This window comes from Trichosurus vulpecula, chromosome 3 (genome assembly GCF_011100635.1).
Source record: "Trichosurus vulpecula isolate mTriVul1 chromosome 3, mTriVul1.pri, whole genome shotgun sequence".
In the NCBI taxonomy this organism is placed as follows: domain Eukaryota; kingdom Metazoa; phylum Chordata; class Mammalia; order Diprotodontia; family Phalangeridae; genus Trichosurus; species Trichosurus vulpecula.
The window spans coordinates 431,727,239-431,750,812 of NC_050575.1; the positions used below are offsets into that span (position 1 = coordinate 431,727,239).

A 23,574-nucleotide genomic window follows, 5' to 3' on the forward strand; every position below is an offset into this window, starting at 1 on the left:
TACATTTTTATGCTTCTCTTGAGTCTTGTATTTGAAAACAAAATTTTCTATTCAGCTCTGGTCTTTTCTCAATAATGTTTGAAAATCTTCTATCTCATTGAATGTCCATTTCCCCCCTCACAGATTGCCCCCTATTATTTTCCATGGATTATCAATTTTGCTGGGTAGGTGATTCTTGGTTGTAATCCTAGCTCCTTTGCACTTCAGGATATCATATTCCCAGCCCTCTGATCCTTTAACGTAGAAGCTGCCAAATCTTGTGTTATCCTAACTGTAGCTCCATGGTACCTGAATTGTTTCTTTCTGGATGCTTGCCATATTTTCTCATTAACTTGGGAACTCTGGAATTTGGCTATAATATTCCTGAGAGTTTTCCTTTTGGGAATCTCTCTCAGGAGGTGGATTGGCAGATTCTTTTAATTTCTATTTTACCCTCTGGTTCTAGAATATCAGGGAAATTTTCCTTGTTCATTTCGTGAAAGATGATGTTTAGGCTCTTTTTTATCATGGCTTTCAGGTAGTCCAAAAATGTTTTTAATTATCTCTTGAAAAAACTCTCCTGGGTCTATTTTCTAGGTCAGTTGTTTTCCCAACTAGATATTTCACATTGTCTTCTATTTTTTCATTCTTTTGGTCTTGTTTTATGATTTCTTGATTTCTCATAAAGTCATTAGCTTCCATTTGCTCCATTATAATTGTTGAGGAATTATTTTCTTCAGGGAGCTTTGGGACTTCCTTTTCTATTCGGACAATTCTACATTTTTAAGGCATTGACTTTTTGGGCCTCTTTTACCATTTGGCCTAGTTTGTTTTTTAAGATGTTATTTTCTTCAGTAATTTTTTGTGTCTCTTTTATCAAGTTGTTGACTCATTTTTCATGATTTTCTTGCATCATTCTCATTTCTCTTCCCAATTTTTTTCTCTACTTCTCTTACCTGGTTTTCAAAATTTTTTGAGCTCTTCCATGGCCTGAGACCAATTAATATTTTTCTTGGAAGCTTTGGATGTAGGAGCTTTGACTTTGTTATCTTCTTCTGAGTGTGTGTTTTGATCTCCCTTGTCACCATAGTATCTTTCTATAATCGGAGTTTTCCCCCCATTATTTGGTCATTTTCCCAGTCTATTACTTGACTTTTTAACTCATTGTTAAAGTAGAGTTCTGCTTCTAGGGTGGAGGGTGAACAGTTTTAAGTTTCAGGGGTTTTGTGCAGCTGTTTTCAGAGATACTTCTGGGGACCTGTAAGTTTTCAGCTCTTCCAAGGTAGAATGATCTAAGGGGAGGTGTTTACTATTCTCCTGGCCTGTGTTCTGCTCTATGAGTAACCATGAGCACTCTTTTCTGCCCTGGTACTGTGAGGAGAGTCCCGTCTCCACTGTGGACACAAGTTTAGCTATGCTAATGCTTCTCCTCACTCTGGGACTGCCATCCAGGACTGGGACCCAGATCCAAATATGGGCAAAGCAACGAAGTCCTGCCTCAGTGCTAGCAAAGACACCCCTGTAATCTCCTTCTGACCAGTTGTCCCACCCCCTTACCATCTGTGGGATGAGAGCTCTGGAAGCAGCTGCTGCTGCCACTGATTCAGTCAGTCCCAAGGCTGTGCTGGCATGGCCTGCACTGTACTGCACTCCATTCTCATGCAGGTTAGACACTTGCTATGTCTTGCTGACCTCCTAAATTGTCTTTGGGGTCTATGGGCTGATAGGTCTGGAAACTGCCACTGCTGCCAGTGATTCAGTCACCCCAAGGCCTGCTCTGGGTTTGGCAGGGCCCTGTCTGCACCTGGGCTGGATTGTGTTCCTCTGTCACCCTGGTGCAACAGACCTTTCCTGCTCATCTTCCAAGTTGTTTTGGACTGAAAATTTGTTTTACTCCATCTTTTGTGGGTTTTGCTACTCTAGAATCTGTTTAGAGTCATTTTTAAAGGTATTTGGAGGGGGTTGGGGGAGAGATCAGTTGAGTCCCTGCCTTTACTCTTCCATCTTTACCATTTCCTTCTCCATTCATTTAACATGAATTTCTAGTAGACTCAGACACCATTATTTTTTTCTAGCAACTAGCTTCTGGTAGTATTGGAGGATGAAGAAACTGAAGCAAATAGGGTTAAGTCCAGGGCCACACAGATAGTCAGTGTCTGAGGCCAGATTTGAACTCAGGGAAAGGAGTCCTCCTGACTCTAGGTCCAGCACCATATATCTGCCCTTGCCTCTTTTGCAATTGTTTTAAGCTGGTTTTTTTCTTCAGTATTGTCTTTTTTTTAAAACAAGCTGTTAATTCTCTTTTCATAATTTTTTTTTGCATAACTCTCTTTTCTTTTCCCAATTTTTCCTCTACCACTCTTACCTCCTTCTTTGAGCTTTCCAGGAATCCTTGGGCTTGGATGCAATTAGCATTTATCTTTGAGGAGTTTTTGCAGCTGTTTCTACATTGTCTGATTCTAAATTTATGTCTTGGTCTTCCCTGCCACCATAGTAGCTTTTTATGTTGTTTTTGTGTGCTGATTTTCCAGCCTACTATTTTTTTAACTTGGAACTTTATGTTAAAGTTGGGCTCTGCTCTCCTGGCACTGGGGAGGCACTGTCCCAAGCTTTAGGCTTTCTTTACATTGTTGTTTTTGGAGCTATTTCCAGGGGATTGCAAGTTTTGGTGCTTCCAAAGTCTTATGATCCTGGGAGAGTACGGTCACTGCTCTCCTGGTCTGAGCTATGGTCTTTACCCAGAAAGGGACCCTGGTCTGCTGCAGCCACAAGCACTAGTGCTCCTCTTTGCTTTGGAACTGGGATCAGGTCCCCTGCTCACTTCTGACTGACCACAAGTGCTCCTCTCCACCCTGGAACTGTGACCAAGAATTGCTTTTGGGCAATAGTTACCAATCAACACCAGCTGTACCCAGTGCCAGCAAAGGATCCCCTGTAATCACTTTCTGACTAGTTGCCCAACCTCTCCTTGCCCAATCTCTCTCTTGGCTGAGAGCTCCTGAAGCTACTGCCACTGTTGCTTCCACCTCAAGTGTGGGCTCCAGATACACTTTCACCACAGTGATACAGACTTCTTCTACCAACCTCTTGCTTTTTCTCAGGCTGGAAAAGTGGCTCACCCTAATCTTTTGTTGGCTTTGCCACTCCAAATTTTATTTGAGACATTATTTTAAAGTTGTTTGATGGGGAATTTGGGGAGAATTCACTTGGGTGGCTGCCCCTAATCTGCCACCATGGCTAATTGTGGCTAGTCCACCAGTAAGTCAGCAATCCTTTATGAAGGCACATTCCTATATGCTGGGTATTAAAGTAAGTGTGAAGGATGCAATCTGGGCAGCCAGGTGGCAGAGTAGATAGAGCACTGGGCTTGGAATCAGGAAGACTCATCTTCACGAGTTCAGATCTGACCTCAGATACCTATTAGCTGTGTGACCTTGGACAAGCCACTTAACCTTGTTTGTCTCAGTTACTCATCTGTAAAATGAGCTAAAGAAGGAAATAGCAAATATAGTATAGAATAAATAAAGATATAGTATCTTTGCCAAGAAAATTCCAAAATGGAGTCACAAAGAACTGGACATGAGCGAAAATGACTGAATGACTGAACAATGAAGGACACAAAGAAAGGCCAATATAGACCCTATACTCAAAAAGCTTGCATTCTGATGACAAGACACATCATGCAGATAGCTAGTTGCATTACAAATATACAGAGTAGATGGAAAGAATGACTGCTAAAAGTAACATGCCAGATGTCTAGAGCCCATATAGGATTGCATGCTGTCTTGGAGAGAAAGGGGAAGAAAATTTAAAACTTATGGAAATAAATGTTTAAAATTGAAAATAAATAAAATATTTTTAAAAAGTAACATACCAGGAGGGGCTTTTGACCTACAGTTTTAGAAGTAAAGACCTACAGAATATCTTGAGCTTGAAGTAGGAGCTACCTTCTGGATACCCAACCTGCAACTTATGAGTGTTAAGTTGGGGTAGGAAGCTCAGGAGTGGAGGTGGGGTGGTACACATTCCTTCATTTATGTATATATGTATGTATGTGCTTAGGGGAGTAGGTCTAATAGAGAAATTTGGTCTAATAGAGAAATACTATAGGTACTTACCCAGATTTTAGCAAAACATTTAAGAAAGTGTTTCCTGTTATTCTTTTGAGAAAGATGGAGAGATGTGTGCTAGACAATACTACAGTTCAATGGGTTAGAAAAAATTGAATGGATGGAGGAACCACAGTGATCCTTCATGATCTGACGTCAACTTGGAATGAAGTCTCAAGAGGAGTACCATAGGGATCTGTGCTTGGTCTTGTTCTATTTAAAATTTCAGTCACTGACTTCTATAAAAGTATAGATAGCATCCTTATCAAACTTGCAAATAATATCAACATACAAAAGAAGATAGTTGAGATCTTAAAAGATCATGATAGGCTAGAACACTGCATTAAATTTTTTTAAGGAAATTTGATAGCAAGAAATGCAAAGTTTTACATTTGGATTCAAAGAATTAACTGAGTAGACAAGATGTGAAAGGTATGGCTAGAGAGAGATTCATATAAAAAGATCTGGAGAGTTTACGTGGCAGGAATTTCACTGTGAGGCACTTAAGGCATATGTCAGCCCAAAAAGTGAACGAGGATCAAATGATCCATTTATAAAGTGCTTAGCCTGGCACAGAGTAGGTATTATATAAATGCTAGCTATCATCTTCATTCTTCTCCTCATCATCATCATGATATTCTCTTCTAGGGTCCCAGATTTAGGTAGAACACGGATGAGCTGGAGTGTTCAGAAGAAAGGAATCATATTGGTAAAGAGACTTGAATCTATGCCATAGGAAGATCTTAGGAAGGAATTGGAGATGTTTCACCTGGAGAAGAAAATAACTGGCCAGGGGCAGGGGGAGAAGCATAGTGGTTGTCTTCTACTATCTGAAGGGCTGACATGTAGACATTTCCCCCTTTTCCTATTGCTAATTATGCCTTGTTAAACCCCAACTTTGGATTACTCCCATCATTAACCTTTTACCTCCTCCAATACTACCAGAAGATAGTTGTTAGAAAAAAAATCATGGTGACCGAGTCTACTAGAAATTCATGTTAAATTATTTCACTTGGGCTCTCCTTATGGGAGGGCAATCCCTTTATTTATTTTTAATTGATCTGTTATTTCAATCCTCAGCCATTTTTTCAGTCATGTCTGATTCTCTGTGACTCCACTTGATGTTTTCTTGGCAAAGACATTGGAATGGCTTGTCTTTTCCGTCTCCAGCTCATTTTAAAGATGAGGAAACTCAGGCAAGCAGGGTGAAGTTACTTGCCCAGGGTCACACAGTAAACGTCTGAGGCCAGACTTGAACTCGGGAAGATAAGCCTTACTGATTTTACACTGGGCACTCTATTCAGTGCACCACCTAGCTGTGGTGTATGGGGAGTTCAGGAAGAACTAGCAACTTCATGAGAAGGCTTAGAAAAGTCCTCACCAGGGCTGCTCATCCACCTTTGGTGTCCACCTGTCTCCCAACTCTCTCCTGTGGCTCCAAGAAGCTGTAGCACAGCAGCTATAACAGGGTAAAATCTGCAGCTGAGCTAACCCAGATTGAGGGTAACCAACAGGCTTCAAATCTGTCAGGGAGTTAATGGGTGTCTACTCCAAGCACGTGAAGACTTCCCCTGGCAGAATGGGTGGACAAGAACAATTCCTTCCAATGGCCATGAAGGCAGCTGAAGTACTTGCTGTGGAGCGCTTAGAGATTGGTCAGACATGGAAGACGCCAAGGTCATTCACTGCATCCTGAGCCATTACCAGTCATTTTGACTTTGTGTTGCCACTAGACTCTGATGACTCTGGAAGAGAGAGTGAGGCCAATGACTTTGCACAACTCTGCTTTACTTAAATCCAATTCCCGCATGCTGTCATCGGTCTTCTTTGAAAACAAAGGATGAACAACAATCCTACTTCCCAGAAGAGCTCTGCTGAAGCCTCACAGAAGTTCCTTTCCTCCACCCTCTCAGCTGAGGAATTTGCCTCATATTTTGTTGGGGTAGAGGGGGAACGAGTTCATTCACTAGCGATTCCTCTCTTCTCTTCTTTCTCATCTGAAATCACTGACATCTTCCTGTATTATCTTCTCATTTATCCCTGACTGGGTAACTTAAAGAACTCAAGAATGTATAAAACCTGTTCCTTAAAACTATGGAAAAATGTTCCCATCAATCAATTGTTAAAAAGTTCTTTGTTGCATCTATTTTACCCAAGGCTCCTAGTTCTCTCCTTTGGGACAAAGTAGAAATAAGTATTTGTTAGATGTCAACTATATGGCAGTCTTCCTCCATCATCCTTCCAAGAGGTCATCTTCTTCAGCTCATCGTTGTCTTCGGCCAAGCGGTCACCTAGGAGTGCTCAGCTGAGGGATCCCAGCATCCTGGTATCAGAGAAGCCCAGTTGGCAGCACAACCCTGCCCTTCAGTGAATGTCCCTAAAACCCACAGAACTTTCTGCAAAAAGTTTGGCAAGCACCAACTTCACAAAGTGATGCAGTACAAGAAAGGCAAGGATTCCCTGCACTTGCAGGGGAAAAGGTGATACAATGGAAGCAGAGTGGCTATGGTGGCTAAACAAAACCAATTTTCCCAAAAAAGGCAAAGACCACAAAAAAGATTGTACTGATGCTTGAAAGTGTCAAACCCAACTGCGGCTCTAAGACGATGCTTGCCATTAAGAGGTGTAAGTATTTTGAACTGGGAGGAGATAAGAGAAAGGGCCAAGAGATCCAGTTCTGAGTTTCATTGTTTTCCTCTTAATAGGAGAAAAAGCATTCCATTCCATTCCTTGGTTTTTGTTTTCTGTCTTGGAAAGGAAGGGGCTTGAGTAAAACCAAGTCTCATACTGTGAAGCTTTTCCCATATAGGAAAAATTCTTGAGGACGCGGCTGAGTGTTATAACTTTAATCATCTATTTAATGAGATGTGTCATGGAGAAAAAATCCAACTGGACATTTCTGGGGTGGGGGGAGGACTGGGGTCCTTGGTTATTAGTACTATGGCTAAAATAGTTACTGACAGCCTGGATTCCCAGACAAATTGGGAATGGGGAAATTGGGGATACAAAGTAATAATGACAGGGATAGCTAGCCCCTATTTGATAGGCTTTCAGCAAATCAAAAGTAATTAATTCATCATCTTCAGGGATTGCCCTGTTTTCAAAATATTAGTGAAGTGGTTTCCTATATCTATTTGAATTCTTAGGGTTCTTTGTGGAGAACTAATTAATAGTGATTGGTCATTAAAGGGATGGTCTATTAATTGAAAACTCATTTGTACCTTGTTTTCAAAGTATTAATCAAGTGACTTCCCATATCTATTTGGGTTGAGTTAATCCTCTATTGAGAATTAATTAATAGTGACTGAAATATCTGATCGTTAAAGTGATGGTCTGCTAATTGAAAACTAATACATTTAGGGGTGGGTGGAAATGACACCTGGTCAAGAGTTGGAACAGTAAAGAATAGAGTTCATTGTTCCTTTATTTTACATTGGGTTTTTGTATTACATAAGCCCATGTTAGGCTTTAAGCCCTCTCAAGGGCGGAATGTTTGTCTGTGTTGATCTTTGTATCTTGACACAGTGCCAAGCACCTTCACACTAAAGGTGCTTAACAAATGTTGAATCTTTCTTTAAAAAAAGTCTACTATATGCCAGATGCTGTACTAAGCACTTTGGAAACAAAGGGTGAGGACTGAGGAAAGGTCATTAGATTTGGAAATTAAGAAATCATTGGTAACTTTGAAGACAATAGTTTCAACTGTTTGATAAAGTCAGAAGCGAGATTGTTGGGAGCTGTTTCAACAATTTGGCTAGCAGCTGCTGTGGGGGCAAAAGACCAACACAAGCCCAACAACAAGAATGCTGTCAGCTCAGGTTCTTTTGATCTGCTTTACTAAGATGGAAGTGATTTGAATCAAATCACTCTGCCTTCTGCCTAGAGAATTCCTTATATCTTGTGGTTCCGGACCTTTTAGGCACATATGAGATTCTCTTTGAAATCGTAAATTCTGCCTTCCTAATATATTTGGCAACGAGGTGGATGGGATCACTGGATATAAGATCTCTATTCAGAAGCAGAAGAACTTCAGAGAAAGAGATGAATATCCCAGGGTGCGAGGATCCATTTTATTCCTCCTTAGCAAAGGAATTGGCTAAAAAAGCCAGACCCTGTGAAAACTGGGAACCAAGGCTACAGAGAGGAGATCCTAAGGATTTGGAAAGGTGTTTACAAGAGGTTGGGATTCAGTCAGGGGCATCACTATCTAGGCAAAGCTGGATAGTGTTATCAGCCTACCGGCTAGTATATGAAAGATTGAGATTAAGTGAAAGAGATGGGGGCACTCCTATCCCACAGCAAGAAGGGGAATCTCAGATAGCAGGAGAACTAAAGCATGTATTTACACTCCACAATAACAAGCCCACAAACCAGCGTCCCCATTTTGATATTTTCATCAAAAGCTTCCAGGCCCAATAAGTCTGCCTTACAAGGGTAACCAGGAGGCCACAGAGAACCGAGATGGTATAAGGCAAAATCATATACATGCTTCCCCTCTACGGTAAGATTACCCACTAGCCTCTAGTCAGCTCTGCTACCGGCAGCTCAGCTTCGGCTGTAGGCGTCTCTGGCTCCAACCGGAAAAGGAAAGGAGGATCTTCAAGCTGTCCTCTCCCCTCTTATAGAGTTTTTGACATCATCAAGCGCCGCCTGAACGACCAGGGCCGATTGGTTCTTGACTTGGCCCCTCCCCCTAGCGTAGACCACGTTAACACACCCCTCAGCCAGCCCCAGGACTCATCACACAGGAAGCTCTGGTCCTGCCCCAGAAGAGCAAGCCCCAGCGTCCAGGGAAGCTCAACGAGGCAAGCTGAGTCATTCAAAGAAAACAAAGTCCATTCTGGCTACACTTGGGCAGCTTACTACATTTGGGGCCTCAGTTTCCTTACCTGCAAGATGCAGACACAAACCCCCACCCTGCTGACCTGCCATGTCAAAAGAGGACATAGATATAAAAGTCCTTTGGAAAATATAAGGTGCCAAACATGTTTAAGACATCCCCTCCCCTGCACCATGGCCCAACTTTGGGCCAGGCATGAGGCTTCCAAGGCTGTCAGCCCCAGGGAGGGTGGGAAAGCATCTCAACATCCCTTTTCAGAAGCTCCTAATTCCCTCTATTCCCCTGACCCTTCCACCCTAGGCTCCCTTCTGCAGCTAATTATCCAAGGCTGGCACTTCTATGAGGGGAAGGCATACTACTTTTCGGACACCAAAAAGACCTGGGATGAGGCCGAGCACTTCTGTGTCTCTCACAGTTCTCATCTGGCTTCTGTGACCTCAGATGGAGAACAGGTCTGTACTCTCCCCAAAGGCCCTAAAGAAAAAAGCAATAAGGGACAGAGTAGGGGGCTGAGGGGAGAGGGTAAGAGTAAGAAACACGAAAGAGAATCACTTGTGCTCTAGGAAACATCTAAAAAGTATTTACTGTCATAACAAACAGTCAAGACGTGGAGACAAGACTCACCCAAATAAAATAAAAGACTAGATTAATCAGAAACATTTATGAAATGCCTGCTATATCCAGGGCCCTGAGAACACAAATATAAACAAAATGGTCCCTGATCTTGAGGAGCTTACATAAAGTTGGGGGAAGTAACATACACATCTAAGTGAAACAAAGTAATGTTGGTAGAGGAGAACATAGAGAAAGGACTAAAAAGGCAATAAAGACCAATGATAAAGTATCAGATGATGTCTTTTCTCCCTGCCCCCGCCCCCATGCCCCCACTTCAATTGAAGTTAGACACAGAGTTGAGCCTGGAAGGGAATTAGGGATCTTAAGAGGCAGAGGTGAGGGACAGCCAGTACCAAGGACAGAGACATCTCAAGCCCAAATTTATTCTCATACATCTATCCTCTCTCCTTGAGGGTCATGACATGCTCTTGTCTTTGTGTCTCCTAGTATAGTGCTTAATATTTATGGAACTCAAGTGAATTTATGATCCCAACAGGGCTGCCATGGCCTGGGTCTCTGTTATACTATTATCTTTTGAAAAACAGAGTATTACTACTCATTATGTAACCATGAGCAACATTATTCATAATGGCATTCCTTTTTTCCTTGCTCTAAGGGACCTACAGGAATGTTTGAGAAGCATGTAGTCTGCGCACTGGGGCTAGTCACCCAGGGGGACAGACCATAGAGAATCAAGTGATGTACTCTGCTTGGTCCAAGATGAAAAAGGCACATGTGAACAGAGCTTGAGTTCTGGGATTGAGGGGGAAAAGATGGAAGGATCATGGGAGGGAGAAATATGAGACAGAGATGGAGAGGGAGGGAAGGAGGGAGAAAAGTAGAGAGGGAAAGAAGAGAGAGAGGGAGAAAAGGGAGGGTGGGGGGAAGAGGGAGAAGAAGGGGGTGGAGGGAAGGTAGGAGAGTGAGAGGAATGAACAGACACTTCCTCCCTTTGTCTCTAGAAGCTACTCTCAATAAATGGATGCCCACAACAATCCCATTCTCTGATATTTCCCCTCTGTAGGGATTTCTAAGTAAGAGGACAAATGGCATGTACCATTGGATCGGTCTGACTGACAAGGACACTGAGGGAACCTGGCACTGGGTTGATGGGACTCCATATAATGACAGCAAAGCGTAAGTGAAATGAATCTCTCTGGCTGCAAAGCTTCCCAGTCTTCTCTGCTCCAGAGACTGGTCAGGGACATGTAAATCCCAGAGTTGGAAGGCCCTTCAGACACCATCTAGATGGTCCAACACAGGCCTGAACAAGAATCCCTTTTATCAATCACTCAATAAGTATTTATTAAGTGCCTACTATGTACTGGCACATATTAAGTAACTACAAGGAGACAGCTAGGTGGCTCAGTGGATAAAACACTGGGCCTGGGGTCAAGAAGACCTGAGTTCAAATCTGGCCTCAGATGCTTATTAGCTGTGTGACTCTGGGCAGGTCACTTAACCCTGTTTGCCTCAGTTTTCTCATCAATAAAATAAGCTGGAGAAGAAAATGGCAAACCACTCCATTGTCTTTACCAAGAAAACCCCATGGATAGTATGGTCCAAGCAGTCACAGAGAGTGGGACAAACTGAGCAACAATGTGCTAGACATCGTGCCAGGCAATGCAGATGCAAGGACAGAAATGAAACAGTTTCTGCCTTCAAGGAGCTTATGTACCAAAGGGACAGAACACATGTTAACACATGAATAGAAACAAAGAATATACAACACAAAAACCAAAGTATTCCAGATACGAACTATAGCCAGACAAGGCAGAGAGAGGGAATATTTTCCTAAACACATCTACCAGAGGGCCTAATCTTATGCCCAGGATGCTGAAGGCCTTTTGTTGTTCAGTCATGTCTGACTCTTCACGAACCCATTTGGAGTTTTCTTGGCAAAGATACAGGAGTAGTTTGCCATTTCCCTCTCCGGCTCATTTTACAGAAGAGGAAACTGAGGCAAACAAGGTGAAGTGACTTGCCCAGGGTCACACAGCTAGGAAGTGTCTGAGGCCAGATTTGAACTCACAAAAATGAGTCTTCCTGATTCCAAACCCAGTGTTCTATCCACTGATCCACCTAGCTGCCCAGAAGGGATGGCCAGTTGGACATTAATCCACTGACAAATGGGGCCACTGCAGAGTAACTCTGGGTCCTCTCCAGAGCCCTGCCTTCCATGAGGCAGCCTGTTGCAATAATTCAGCTAGCAGCTGCTGTGGGGGTGAAAGACAAACACAAGCCCAACAATAAGAATGCTGCCAGCTCAGATTCTTTTGATCTGCTTTACTAAGGAAAGTAACGTTAAAAGGGTTAACCAACATACAAATATCACTCACTTAATTCAGGGGAAAAAGCCAGCACCCTGAATTTCACAGCAAATACAAACAAATTACAAACATCCACAGACAGACCTTGTCTGATTCAAATCTCAATGCATAGCTACCAGGGTTTAACAAAGGCCCAACATCCGGGTTTACAACCTGGAGGGCTCTTAACTACAGCTGCCCAGAGTCTCCACATCAACTTGCCTCCAAGAGTTAGAGCCCTCACAAATAGCTCTGTTCTAGCTTTTTTATACCCTCTTTAGTCATCATCAAAAGTCATCTGAACGACTATAACTTAGGCTCCTACTATTGGCTCTGGTCTTAGCAACTCCCCTTAGGACCCTGAGGCCTTCACACCCACATAAGCTTAAGCATCTAGTAGATAGGGGTTTGGGCCTGGGGCTTTATACCTAGTAAGGCTCAGAGACACTTAATTAATCATTTTAAAACAGTAAGAAAGTCCCACCTTAATTGATATTACACAGCCTGAAAACTATTGGCTGGACATGAGGGATTGCAGGGTCAAAAAAACAAAAAACCCAAACATCCAAAGGAGAACCATGCACTAGGCACAGGGAGTTGTTTCAAATCCTGGATTGCTGATACCTTTTTATAAGCTGCAAAGGCTGTTCCAATAGTTATCATAACAAAAATATGAGCTAGAAGAGACTTCAAGGATTATCTAGTCCAACCTCTTTATTTTACATTGGAGGAAACTGAGGCCTGCTGCAATCTAACCCCATCTAGCCCAGCTCAAATGCCACCTTCTTCATGAAGCTTCCTCCCATCCTGCACTGGTAACTAACCTTCCTCAGACCTCATGTGGCACTTTGTTTGGAGACTGTGATATGCTCAGAAGAGGGCCAGAGTGGGAAAGGACCTTAAGAGGTCACCCAGGCCTACTGACCTCATTTCACAGAAGAGGAAGCGGGAGAAGCTCACACAGCTGGCTAAAGGAGAGCTACATCTTGAGCTCGAGCCTCTGGACTTGGGTGGTGGTCTCCCTCTTACAACATTTCATCTTTTAATAGGGTCTATTTTGGCTGGAATAATAACTGTCATCTATTTAATGCCTTACGGTGCCTCAATCTGGGTGTCACAAAAACAGGGCAGCAGGTACTACAGGTGCCACTATCCTTAGTTTCTAAATGAGGAAACCAAGGCTCAAAGATAAAGTGACTCGGCCACGGTCCCACGGCTAGTAATTATCAGAGCTGGGATTGAACCCAGTCTTCCTGGCTTCAGGCTTCAGTTTATTTATGACACTACAAAAGCAGCAGTTCTTACGTGAACCCCATCTTCCTTACATGTCCAGCACAGCTTGGTCCACAGTAGGAAAAGGGTCCGCCATGATGCACAGGCTTCTCACAGATTGGGGCTGCTCTTCTCAACAGGTTTTGGAACAAGAACCAGCTGAACAACTGGCCACATGAGAAGGGCCTGAGTGAAGACTGTGTCCACACTCAAGTAAAGTGGAATGATATGCTCTGTGACAAACCCTATCCCTGGATCTGTAAAAAGGTGCCAGAACTACTTGGGCACCACCCATAGAGCGGGCAGGCTTACCACCTGCCCCCCATCCTCCCCTCCCAGGGCTGTGAATGATCAAGGGATGGTTCCAGGCTCTGCTTCTTCCCTCCACATCTAGACCTCCTACCTTCCCAATGCTGGACACTTATCTGAATCCTACCAATCCTCTGAGACCCAGTTCAAGCCTCTCCTATCCTGGAAAGACTTCTTGGGCCATTCTGGCCATGAGCCCCAAGAGCAGTTAGCACCTTACATGGTTCTCTAGTGGAGGCCAGCTCCAGCTCCAGGTTACTTTAAGCCCCAGCGATCTTCCTGGTGGCTTCCTTACCATAGGCTTCCACCTCTTTTTATTTCTGGAACCTCCAGCAGTACAACTGACATAGCCATTGGTACTCAAAGGAGGGTGTCAAATTGCCAATCTAGTGCTCTATTCGCCATCCGTATAATTTTCCAACCTAAAATCCCTCAAGCTGGCCACCACTCCCCTATAGGTACCATCTCTCCTTGGCAGAACGTAGGACATCCACTCTTTTACATACCCAGCTCTAAGCACTATGTGGGGCACATAAAACCTTTAATATATTTGTTCTATTATTTGATTCTGAAGCACTCATTAGCAATCACAGGACCATCTCGGCTTACAGGAAATGTGATGTAGTTTAAAAAAAAAAAGACTAGTCTTGTGTTTGGAAGACCTGGATTCAAGTCCAGCCCAACAAGTTGTGTGCCCTTGGGGTAAGACAGCTCACCATATTGAGCTGAAAAATGGTGGTTTGAAAGAGGGGATCTTTTCAGAGGAAAGATGGTGCGGACAGTCTTGGCTGTCGCGTTTAAGAAGTCTAGGGGACGTTTTGAGAGTGGTCCCCCGTGAGGTTAGGCCTAGATGAGTAGATGTGAGAATGATCAGCAGAGATGACAGATAAACCCATGAGATCCGATGAGATCGCCAAGGGGAGGCCCTGGAGGGTGGGGTGACCCCCACAGCCACTGCGCATGACCGGGTTAAACATCCAGAAAAGGAGACAGCAGGGAGGATCAGAGAGGGCAAGGAAAACTCAGTTACCATGGAAACCTGGGGAGAAGCATACAGGGGAAGGGGCGGCAGAGACGTCAAGGATGAGGAGGGAGGGAAGGCCACGAGATTTGGCATTTGAGCGATCATTAGTACTTGCGAGGGCAGTTTCTGTTGAATAATGAAGTCAGAAGCAAGCCAGGGTCTGTTGTGGATGGCGGGGAGGGAGGGGAGACGCTCAGGGAGCAGGGGACTTGGCATACAGCAGGTGCTTAATCAATGCTCCCGCAATAAAAGCAGTAATCTAGCCCGCCCCCTCACTTGGCAGGAGGGGAAGTGGAGGCCCGGGGAAGCTAGGTCTCTACTGGCGGGCGAGCTCTGCCGGGAGATCCCAAGACTCCCGAGACAGGATTAGGACGCGCTGAGGAAGCAAGACTGCCTAAAAAGCAGGCCAGACGCGCCCGGAAACCGGAAACCGGAAAGCGGAAACCGGAAGCGGACGCCGAAGCGCGCGAAGGGGCGGGACATAGAAGGCAAAGGGCTGGAATCGGCATCAAGGGCGTGTGTGCGAGTCCCCCGGAAGTCGTGAGGAAGGAAGAGGGCGCCATTTCCGACAGGAGGGGTTTCGGTGGGGAAAGAGTTGGAGCTAGGTAAGTACTTCTCTGCGTAGAGTGGCACCAGAGGACAGGGGAACGGGGGCCGGAGCGGGCTCAGACCCGGCCGAGGCCTTCCGGTGTTCTGGGACTAGCTGCGGCTAGAGGACTGCACCCGTGGCTTCCCCGGCGGAGGCCGTGGAGACTCTCCGCCCTCAGGGATGACGTCACGGCGTCGTGCGTCTGGGGGAAAACCAGAGTGTCATTGGTGGCGCGCGGGGGGGGGCGTGGCTTCCCTGGGTCTGCGGGAGAGTTACCAGGGTGACGTCCCCAGGGGGCCGAGCTTCCGTGAAATGCTCACCTTCCCCAGTTTTGTTTACACTGGGATCCTTTAATGAATGAATGAATGAATGAATGAAACCATCAGCAAAGTAATGGAAGCGGATATAGAACGTTCAGATCTAGCCTCATACTTGGCCAGCTGTGCAGCCCTGAACAAATGTCTTAAGCGCTCAGCTTCCTCATCTGTAAAATGGATGTGATGTTAAGGATGCGAGAGGCAGCCCGGCATACGAACTTGGCCCCAGCCCCAGGGAGGTCCCCCGACATAGCCCGGCTGTCCCGTCCCACCCTGGGCGAGCCACTTAAGCACCGCCTCGCCTCGGTGTCCCCATCTGTAAAATGGAGAGAATCTTGAGAATCATCACTGATAATTATGAGGATAATAGCCGGCACGTATAGCACTTACTCAGGGCCAGTTACCGGCTTTAGCGCTTGGGATGCGAAGAGAAGACAGGGCTTGCCCCCGAGGGGCCGGCGCTCTAACGGAGGAGACACGGGCACCTGCACGATACATCTGGGGCAGGAATCTCCTGGGGGGAAAGGTTCAGCCAGGCACCGGTGGCTCGCGATCTACAGGTGGGGAGGGCATGCAGATCGATGAGCCACTGGAGCGTTAGGTGCCTGGAGGGGCTTCAGCCAGAAATCTGCCCTGGACGGTGTGGAGCGCTTCAGGAAAGACCTGGAAGAGTTCCTGAATCGCACAGAAAGCCATCGTTTTCTCTTGGGTCTCTAGCACTTAGAGACAGTGAGGGTAGTAGGAGCCAAGATGTAATGCGTGGAGGTTTACACAGCACAACGGCGTAAACACCTCGAAAGGTCCTTGGACCGCTAGTAAAGTGGCTTGTGTTTATAGAGCACTTTGAAGTTTGCGCGCTGCTTTACAAATATCTCAGTGCGGATAAGGGGAGTTTAGCACAGTGGAGAGAGCATAGATTTGGATCAGATGACTTAAGTCAGTGTACACTAAGTGCCTACTGTGTGCCCAGCACTGTGCTAAGGGCCAGGGATACAAAAAGAAGGAAAACACAGGCCCTGCCCTCCGGGACCTTACGGTCTAATGGGGGAAATAACAGTAGGATAGATATGTAGAAACAAGCCAAAGACAGGATAAATGAGATGTCATTAATGGGACGGAAGCCTCCTGGGGTCAGATTCCGGCTGTGCCACCTGGATGACGTTGGGGACCCATTTTGCTGATGAGCTTATTGAGACTCGGGTGAAGTGATTCTCTCAAGGCACTTAAGTGTCAGAGGAAGAGTGTGTACCCACATATTCCTGACTCCCAAATTTAAGGCTCCATCTATTATGCCGCAGTGCTGCCACAGTTTATAGATTTTTCTTTCACAAATTAGAACAGAATACGGCCGTAACTAACTTTACTTAACCTCTGTGCCTTTTGCTGTATAGATAAGGTAATAACCCATGTCTTAAAGAAGCATGATTCAAATCACCTTCATCCAGGAAAGTCAAATTAAGGGTCAGAGTTTTAAGATTGGGGGAAGGGGTGTGAGCCATTCTCACATGTGCCTATAATATTCTGTGGTAACTTTTTTTTTTTAAAAATTATTCTCTAGGTATTTCTTTTTGTTTGTTTGTTTGCTGCAGTGGAAAATGCAGTTTGTATCGCAGTTAGACCTGTTTCCTGAGTGTACGGTGACTCTTCTCTTGTTTCGTGGGGTAAAAAATGCTGGAGACTTAAGAAAAAAGGCCATGGAAGGTAGCATCAATGTAGCATTAATTAATGCTATGATGGTAAGTAAGTGTATGCTTTTAGACCATATGTCCATTTTATGGACATTGCAGTATGTGCCTGATGTTCCCTCTGTATTATGGAAGCAACTTCAAAGTTGACCTTAAACTCTTCTAACATCAGACCCCTTAGAAAGAGAACTCTGGGTTCAAAAATAGGCCACTCCTAAATATATTAATTATAAATTATAAAAGGAAAACAAAAAGAAAGTTGCAGTTCTAAAATGACATCTCTTTGAAAGAGGAAAAAATTTAACTTAAATGATATGAACTTACCATTTTAATATATGTGTATATTATTTTAAAAATATTTCTTTCCATTCAAATGAAGTTGCTTTATTAATTTTTGTCATCCCTGTTGTGTTTTTAACTTTTGTTGTCACCCTGAAAACATACATCAGAGTCAGCTTCTGTGTAAATCAGATTGGGAGGAGAAAAACGAACACCCAATATCTGAACCAATATGGTAATAAGTGTGGGATGCACGGCCAGATCTCATTGGCCTGGTACTTGGCTAGTTGATAGAAATCTGACCTGGGAGTCCCAAGACCTGGTGACTGCCATTAACTCTCTGAGTGACCTTGAGGAAGCTCCTTCCGCATCTGGGCTTCAGCTTTCTTATCTACAAAGTGAGAGGCTTCCCTTCCCTCCCCTGACCTCTCTAGTTCAGGGGCCCAGACAGGCCCCCCCCTGCAGCACACTCCAAGGCCTCAGCCTGTCCTCCTCCTTCTCCTCTGTAGGTGCTCGATCCCTTTCAGATCCTCGTGGCAGCAAACAAGGCCGTCCATCTCCACAAGCTTGGGAAAATGAAGACAAGGACTCTGTGCACAGAAATTATCTTCAATCTTTCCCCAAACAACAGTGTAAGGGGAAAGACTTCCTCAGGGCCTCGTCTGCTTAATGCCAGACTGGAAATTGAGCCGTTCAGACCTGGTGAAAGCCTGTAATTCGTTGAAATGACAGAATCGGGCTTGCTAAGGACCTGTCGCAAATACCCAGAGGGTGGGTGGGAAACCAGTAGGACACATCCAACTTTGTCTCATCGGGCCCCTGAGAAAGCGCACACACACACACACACACACACACACACACACACACGCCCATTCATGGCAGCCCTGAATCCCTGATGGGACCTTTTTGCTTTCACTGCAGATTTCGGAGGCCTTGAAGAGGTTTGGCATCTCCGACAGTGACACTTCAGTTTTAATTGTTTATGTCGAAGAAGGAGGAAAGCGAATGAATCCAGAAGACCTCATATCCCAGGTGGATGGTCATCAGGTTTCCTTTGACAAGCTTCCAGAAATAACAGATATCACCAAAGTTAAAAAGGTTTGAGGAATCTTATGTTTTCAGACTGATAGTGAGGGGATAGAATGAGTTTGTTTTGTTGTTATTGGCTTGTCAGAAAGGTTCTCTTCTGGGTCCTCTGCACCTTGTGGTGAGAACATATGTTTCCTTAAGCTTCTTCAAGACAAATTAACTTGGGCAGGGCCAACTGGAGAACTGTGGAGAAATCCCTGACAAATTTTTCTGGGTTTACAAGCCTTGGAGAAATATTGACCAATGCCTACTTCCCATATTCTTGTAATTGTCTGCTCCTGAAAAATTGGACAGTATTCATTGAAAGAAAGTGTCATGCCAAGTATTAATCTGCCACATGTGACTTTATTTTTACAGACATACAAACTGACTCCCAAAGAAGAAAAGATCGGGACGTTATTGGAAAGTATCATTTGCAGAATGTCAACCAAAGATGTTTTATGAAGTAAAAAAAAAAGTCAGCCAATGTTTCTGGCATGTTTTTATTGATAATGTTTTCTAGTTTTATTTCTGGACATCGTGACGGGTGAATACTTTCCTGTCGATCTCACTGAGGAGTGAAGGTTCTGCCCTTTCCTGGCAGGGCTTTGGTTGGAGCCCAAACCCTTGGAGCTCAGCATGGCCGGTCAGCAGGTCCTGCCTGCACTCAGGCCGCTCCCATCCTGCCCCTTCCCACCCCACTGCCCCATTTTACAGATGAAGAAACTTGAGGCTCAGGAAGTGACTCATGAGTGGCACAGCTGGGCTCCTGAGCTGGCACGATGGCCTCCTCACTGCTTCTCACACTTGCTCAAATCCAGCTTCCTTCAGCTGCCAGAGGGGTCTTCCAAAAGCCCTTCCCTTCTTGTACCCAGGTTGGGCCTTTCACACTCTGTTTCCCAGCATGCACTTTTCCAGTGAGCCAAACCGGCTTCCTTGTTGCTCCTCACACACAAGATCCCACCTCCCATGTCTTGCCCTTGCACAAACTGTCCCCCATACCTGGAGTGTACCCCCACCCCATCTGTTAGGATCCCTAGCTTTCTGCACAGCTCAGCCCAAGTGCTCTTCTGTCACCAAGGCAGCTGGTGGCCCAGTGGATAGAGCAGTGGGCCTGGAGTGAGGAAGACTCGAGTTCAAATCACTTACTAACTGTATCACCCTGGGCAGATCACTAAACTTCGTCTGCCTCAGTTTCCCTAACTGTATAATGGGGATAATAAAGGCATTTACCTCCCAGGGCCTGGCACAAAGTAAAGGCTTATTTATTCCCTTCCTTTTTCTTAACCCCCCCAAAGGCTAGTACCCTCTAACCCCCAATTAACTGGTATTTATTTTTCTTTTATTTATAATGTAAACGTATTATCTCCCCAGATGGAGTGTAAATTCCTTGAGATCAGGTACTGTTTCATTTTTGGCCTGGCCTGGCAAATTGTTGGTGTTTAATAAATGCTTCTCGCTTCATCCACCTGATGCCATGACCTCAGACAAAGAATTTTCCCATTCCTCCTGGACAGAGATCCTTCAGGTTTCCCTAGTTCCAACCCTTGTCTCTGGGAGGTCCTGCCTGCCCCTTTAAGAACCCCAGCTATATTTCTTCAGCTTCCTGTGGCCCATCATTTTGGTCTGGGCCCTCAAGGCAGAGCCTCTGACTCAGGAGAGAGCAGGGTTCCTAACAAGGAAGTGTAGAGATGGAGAAAGCCCCAGAAAAGTCTCTCTCTCTTTTCCTCCCCTCCCTCCATCTGAACCAAACACTGTCAGAGGAGGCCATTGAGATTAGGTTCAGAGGAGCTTTGGAAGCAGTCTCTCAGTGTGGGCACTGATGTCGTGAGGGCAGCCAGATGCTATCCCAACCTCTCCTGCCTCTCTTTGCAGAGTTCCCCCTGTCCTCCAGTAACAAAATGGCTTCTAACCTTCACAACCTAAAGATTATTCTCCTAAGATGGTACAGAGAAAATCACTTCACTGCTTATCGTTCTGTTCATCCCAGGGAGCTGTTCTGTGCTTTCTCTGATGCCCATCCCAGATCCTGGGAACATAGACTGACCCAGTCCTAAAATGTCATGCAGTCGAACCTGCTGGTTTTACAGATGAAGAAACCAAGGCCAGGAGCAAAGTTAAATAGTGCCCAGCATAATAAACAGGATGATGAATGTGGTGCCTCCACATTGGGTTCAGATCCCACCTCTGACATCCACTAGCATGGTGACCAGAGACAAGTCACTAACCTTTTAAATTATGTTTCCTCTGTGCTATAAGAAATGATGAGCTGGTTGGTTTTAGAAAAACCTGGAAAGACTCGAATGCAGTAATGAGTGAAATGAGCAGAACCAAGAGAATGTTGTACACAGTAACAGCAATATTGTTGGAAGAGCAGCTGTGAATGACCAAGTTATTTTGAATACTATAAATACTCAAATCACCTAGAAAAGACCCATGCTTTCCACCTCCAGAGAAGTGATAAATAAAAGTAAGCAAAACATGGTTCTATATACATACATAGATACACACACACACACACACATCTCTGTCACATGGTGGCCTTCTCTAGAGCTGAATGGGGATGAAGGGAAGTAGACAACATGGTACTTAAAAACTCAAAAAACCAAATACAAGTTTTTCAAAAGTAATGTTTCCTCCTCTGTGAAACAGGGCCTACAATACTTTTTTTTTTTGCAGGAGCTGCCTACCTGACAGGAAACTCAAAGGACATAGAGTCTATGAAGCATGTTGGGTACTTTAAGCACCGAGTGCTGCTGCCCAAGATCTCAAAGGGCTGTGTGGCAGAGCCAGGATTTGGATACAGGCCCTCACAGTGACTACATTGGTGAAAGTGGGAAAAACACAAAACAATAACCCTAAATGCTGTGAAACGATAGAGAGCAAGCCAAGCCCCAAAGAACCACTAGGAGAAGTCACCCCCTCTGCCCCCCCATGCTGTTGCAGAGACTGGAGTCCCTGGGTGTTGAACATTACATGGGGGTAATTCTGTTTGGCTAATTTTTTGTCATCCTCTTAATGTTTTTTTAAAAAATTCATTGTTATAAGGCATGATTCTCTGGGACAAGGGAAAGACTGGGGCGGGGGGGAATCAAAGTAGTGTAAAAGTAAATATAACAAAAACCTACTTAAAGAGCCAGGAAATTCAAAGTAATATGGGGGCAAAGGACCACCAGGTAAGATTTGCAGAATCTGCCTTGTTTTTGATGGGGCTTTAAGCAGTAATGTTTTGGGAAGTGTTTAAGACCTGGCTCTCCAAAAATAAAAAAGTACTTCGGAGCACACTTTTAACTTTACTCAACAGTATTAACATTTTCTCCACCCCCTTCCAAAATCTAGAAAAGAAACAACAAGTTAAGTCCTGATTTGTAATGTTTTCCCATTTCTGAGGCATAAATCCTCACTGGAAATGTAGGCTTGCAGCCATTACAGCCGGCTTCGGCACTCCACTGACTTCCCATCATTTTCTCATTTCTCCCCTTAGTACCTAGCTCTGGGCTTGTCACAGACTGGGTGTTCTGATGAATGCTCACCGAATCCAGCTCAACCCTGTTGTTGCCCCACTTCGCCAACTCGATGGTCCCCTGCTTAAGGATTCTCAGCAAACAGTTATCTGGGGCCAGAATTGTCCTCTGGTTTGGTCCCTGAAGTCTGCCAATGCCTGACATGAGCTTTGTAACAGCCCTGTGATGCGGATACAACAGTGTTATTTTCATCCGCATTGGAGGTCGCAGGTAGTTTTTCCAGGGTCATACAGCAAGTGAACCCAACTTCTACAATTTCAGTATAGGACCCTACTCATTAACAAGACCATCTCTTCCCTTCAAACACTTAAATTACGATTATTCAGACCTCCCACATACTTGCACTTTAACATAAACCACTTCTCTAAGGTTGTCTCTCAGCCTAGATGCACATTTTCAGAGGACATGTTGCAACTAAGAAGGGACCATGGATGGTTACAGGTCAGTCAAGAACTTTTATTGATCAGTGGCTTCAGAAACCACCTGCCAATAGCCAAAAGGCAGATATGGAGTCAAGGGCCTTTCAGGAAGAGGGGGACAAGGCATATTTGTAATGAGCTAAAGAAAGGGCTGTGATGGGCCATTTGGGGGCATTCGGTATTTCATGGGATTTCCCAAAGCCAAGACTCTCATACAGTCTTCTTGCTGAAGAATGCCAGCTGCAAGTAGTCAGGACAATATCATTGTACCCCTTGTCCTGGGCAAAATGCAGCACAGTCTGAGTCAAGGTTTTGGCGATGCCCTGACCCTGGTGGTCCCGTCTCACAGATAAGTGTAGCAGCACCAGATGCTTCTGTCTTCCTGAAACCTCTTGTGCTGGGCGGGCACACACCAAGCCCACCACCTGTCCCCGTGACGCGGCCACCCAGAAGCAGGATCCTCTGTCACTGAGGTAGGATGCCCTGATGTCCCACATGTCAGTGTGCAGAGTGTGGTCTGCATAAGAGGAAAAAGGATACCTAGCAATCAGCCACAGGATAGCCAAGAGACCCAGGAGGGCCAGGAGAAACAGGAGGAGGGATCCAGAGCCAAGGAACAGGGCCCCAGGACCCCCCAGCAGGAGCAGGAAGCTTCTGGGCCGTTTCAGCTGATGCCAGAAGTGGTCATCACTTAGCTGCATCATTCCCTCCGTGAATATTGTCCTCACCACATGCCAGTCTTGGTCCTGGTATCTCCGGATTTGGCAGGGAGGCATAGATGCTGCTTCTTCTGTGTCCTAGGGACCCTGTGGATGAAACCCAAGTGAGTCTCTGCCTTTCCTATTCCCCCAGCTCCCTTTTGCCTGCTTAATCACTCCATCTTTCCTCCCAAAGCCCACCTCCTGCCTCTGAACCCCAGAGAGGATACTGCCTGATAGGAGGGCAAAGGAACACCAATTCAGCACTCTGCCTACTCTGGATGTTCCTCGTGCTCTTCAGAGACGTGCCACCCAGGAATGTTCAAGGGGGCAAACATAGCTGGAGACAGGGAGAAAGAAATAACATGGTCTTCTCAGACCTATGCAAGATCAAATCTTCCAATGGGAGTAGAAGGCTTGCCTGCTCAGTCCCTAGGCTCCAAGGCAGAGGATTTCCCCAAAGAAGATATCTGTTCCCTCTTCCCTCACCTGCACTCCAGACTGTTCTGTTATTGCTCAAGGAAGTTGGATGCTTGCA

The 23,574-nt window shown here is 45.1% G+C and overlaps 2 protein-coding genes and 1 pseudogene across 3 annotated transcripts; 2 read left to right on the plus strand and 1 right to left on the minus strand.

Annotated features, from left to right (window-relative positions):
* The first annotated feature begins 1,608 nt into the window (after window positions 1–1,608).
* Window positions 1,609–6,769, plus strand: LOC118842830 (annotated as a pseudogene).
* An 8,189-nt stretch (window positions 6,770–14,958) lies between these two features.
* TPRKB (TP53RK binding protein) lies at window positions 14,959–18,901 on the plus strand. 2 transcript variants are annotated; one of them, XM_036752810.1, is made up of 5 exons: window positions 14,959–15,062; window positions 16,922–17,099; window positions 17,837–17,959; window positions 18,249–18,425; window positions 18,774–18,901. In XM_036752810.1, exons 2-5 carry the CDS (start codon window positions 16,959–16,961, stop codon window positions 18,858–18,860), a joined length of 528 nt encoding a protein of 175 aa, XP_036608705.1. In that variant the 5' UTR covers window positions 14,959–15,062; window positions 16,922–16,958; the 3' UTR covers window positions 18,861–18,901. The 2 variants fall into 2 exon arrangements, with proteins under 2 accessions (XP_036608705.1, XP_036608704.1); XM_036752809.1 differs by having other exon boundaries at window positions 16,953–17,099.
* A 3,541-nt stretch (window positions 18,902–22,442) lies between these two features.
* On the minus strand, window positions 22,443–23,114 carry LOC118844819 (N-acetyltransferase 8-like). Its single transcript, XM_036752808.1, has one exon. It carries the CDS (start codon window positions 23,112–23,114, stop codon window positions 22,443–22,445), a length of 672 nt encoding a protein of 223 aa, XP_036608703.1.
* Between the last annotated feature and the right edge of the window lie 460 nt (window positions 23,115–23,574).

Coding starts and splice junctions, on each gene's coding strand:
- LOC118844819 (XM_036752808.1), bottom strand. CDS start 23,114: ATGCCTCCCTGCCAAATCCGGAGATACCAGGACCAAGACTGGCATGTG.
- TPRKB (XM_036752810.1), top strand. CDS start 16,959: ATGCAGTTTGTATCGCAGTTAGACCTGTTTCCTGAGTGTACGGTGACT. Junction 17,100..17,836: donor CATTAATTAATGCTATGATG/GTAAGTAAGTGT, acceptor TCTCCTCTGTAG/GTGCTCGATCCCTTTCAGAT. Junction 17,960..18,248: donor ATCTTTCCCCAAACAACAGT/GTAAGGGGAAAG, acceptor CTTTCACTGCAG/ATTTCGGAGGCCTTGAAGAG.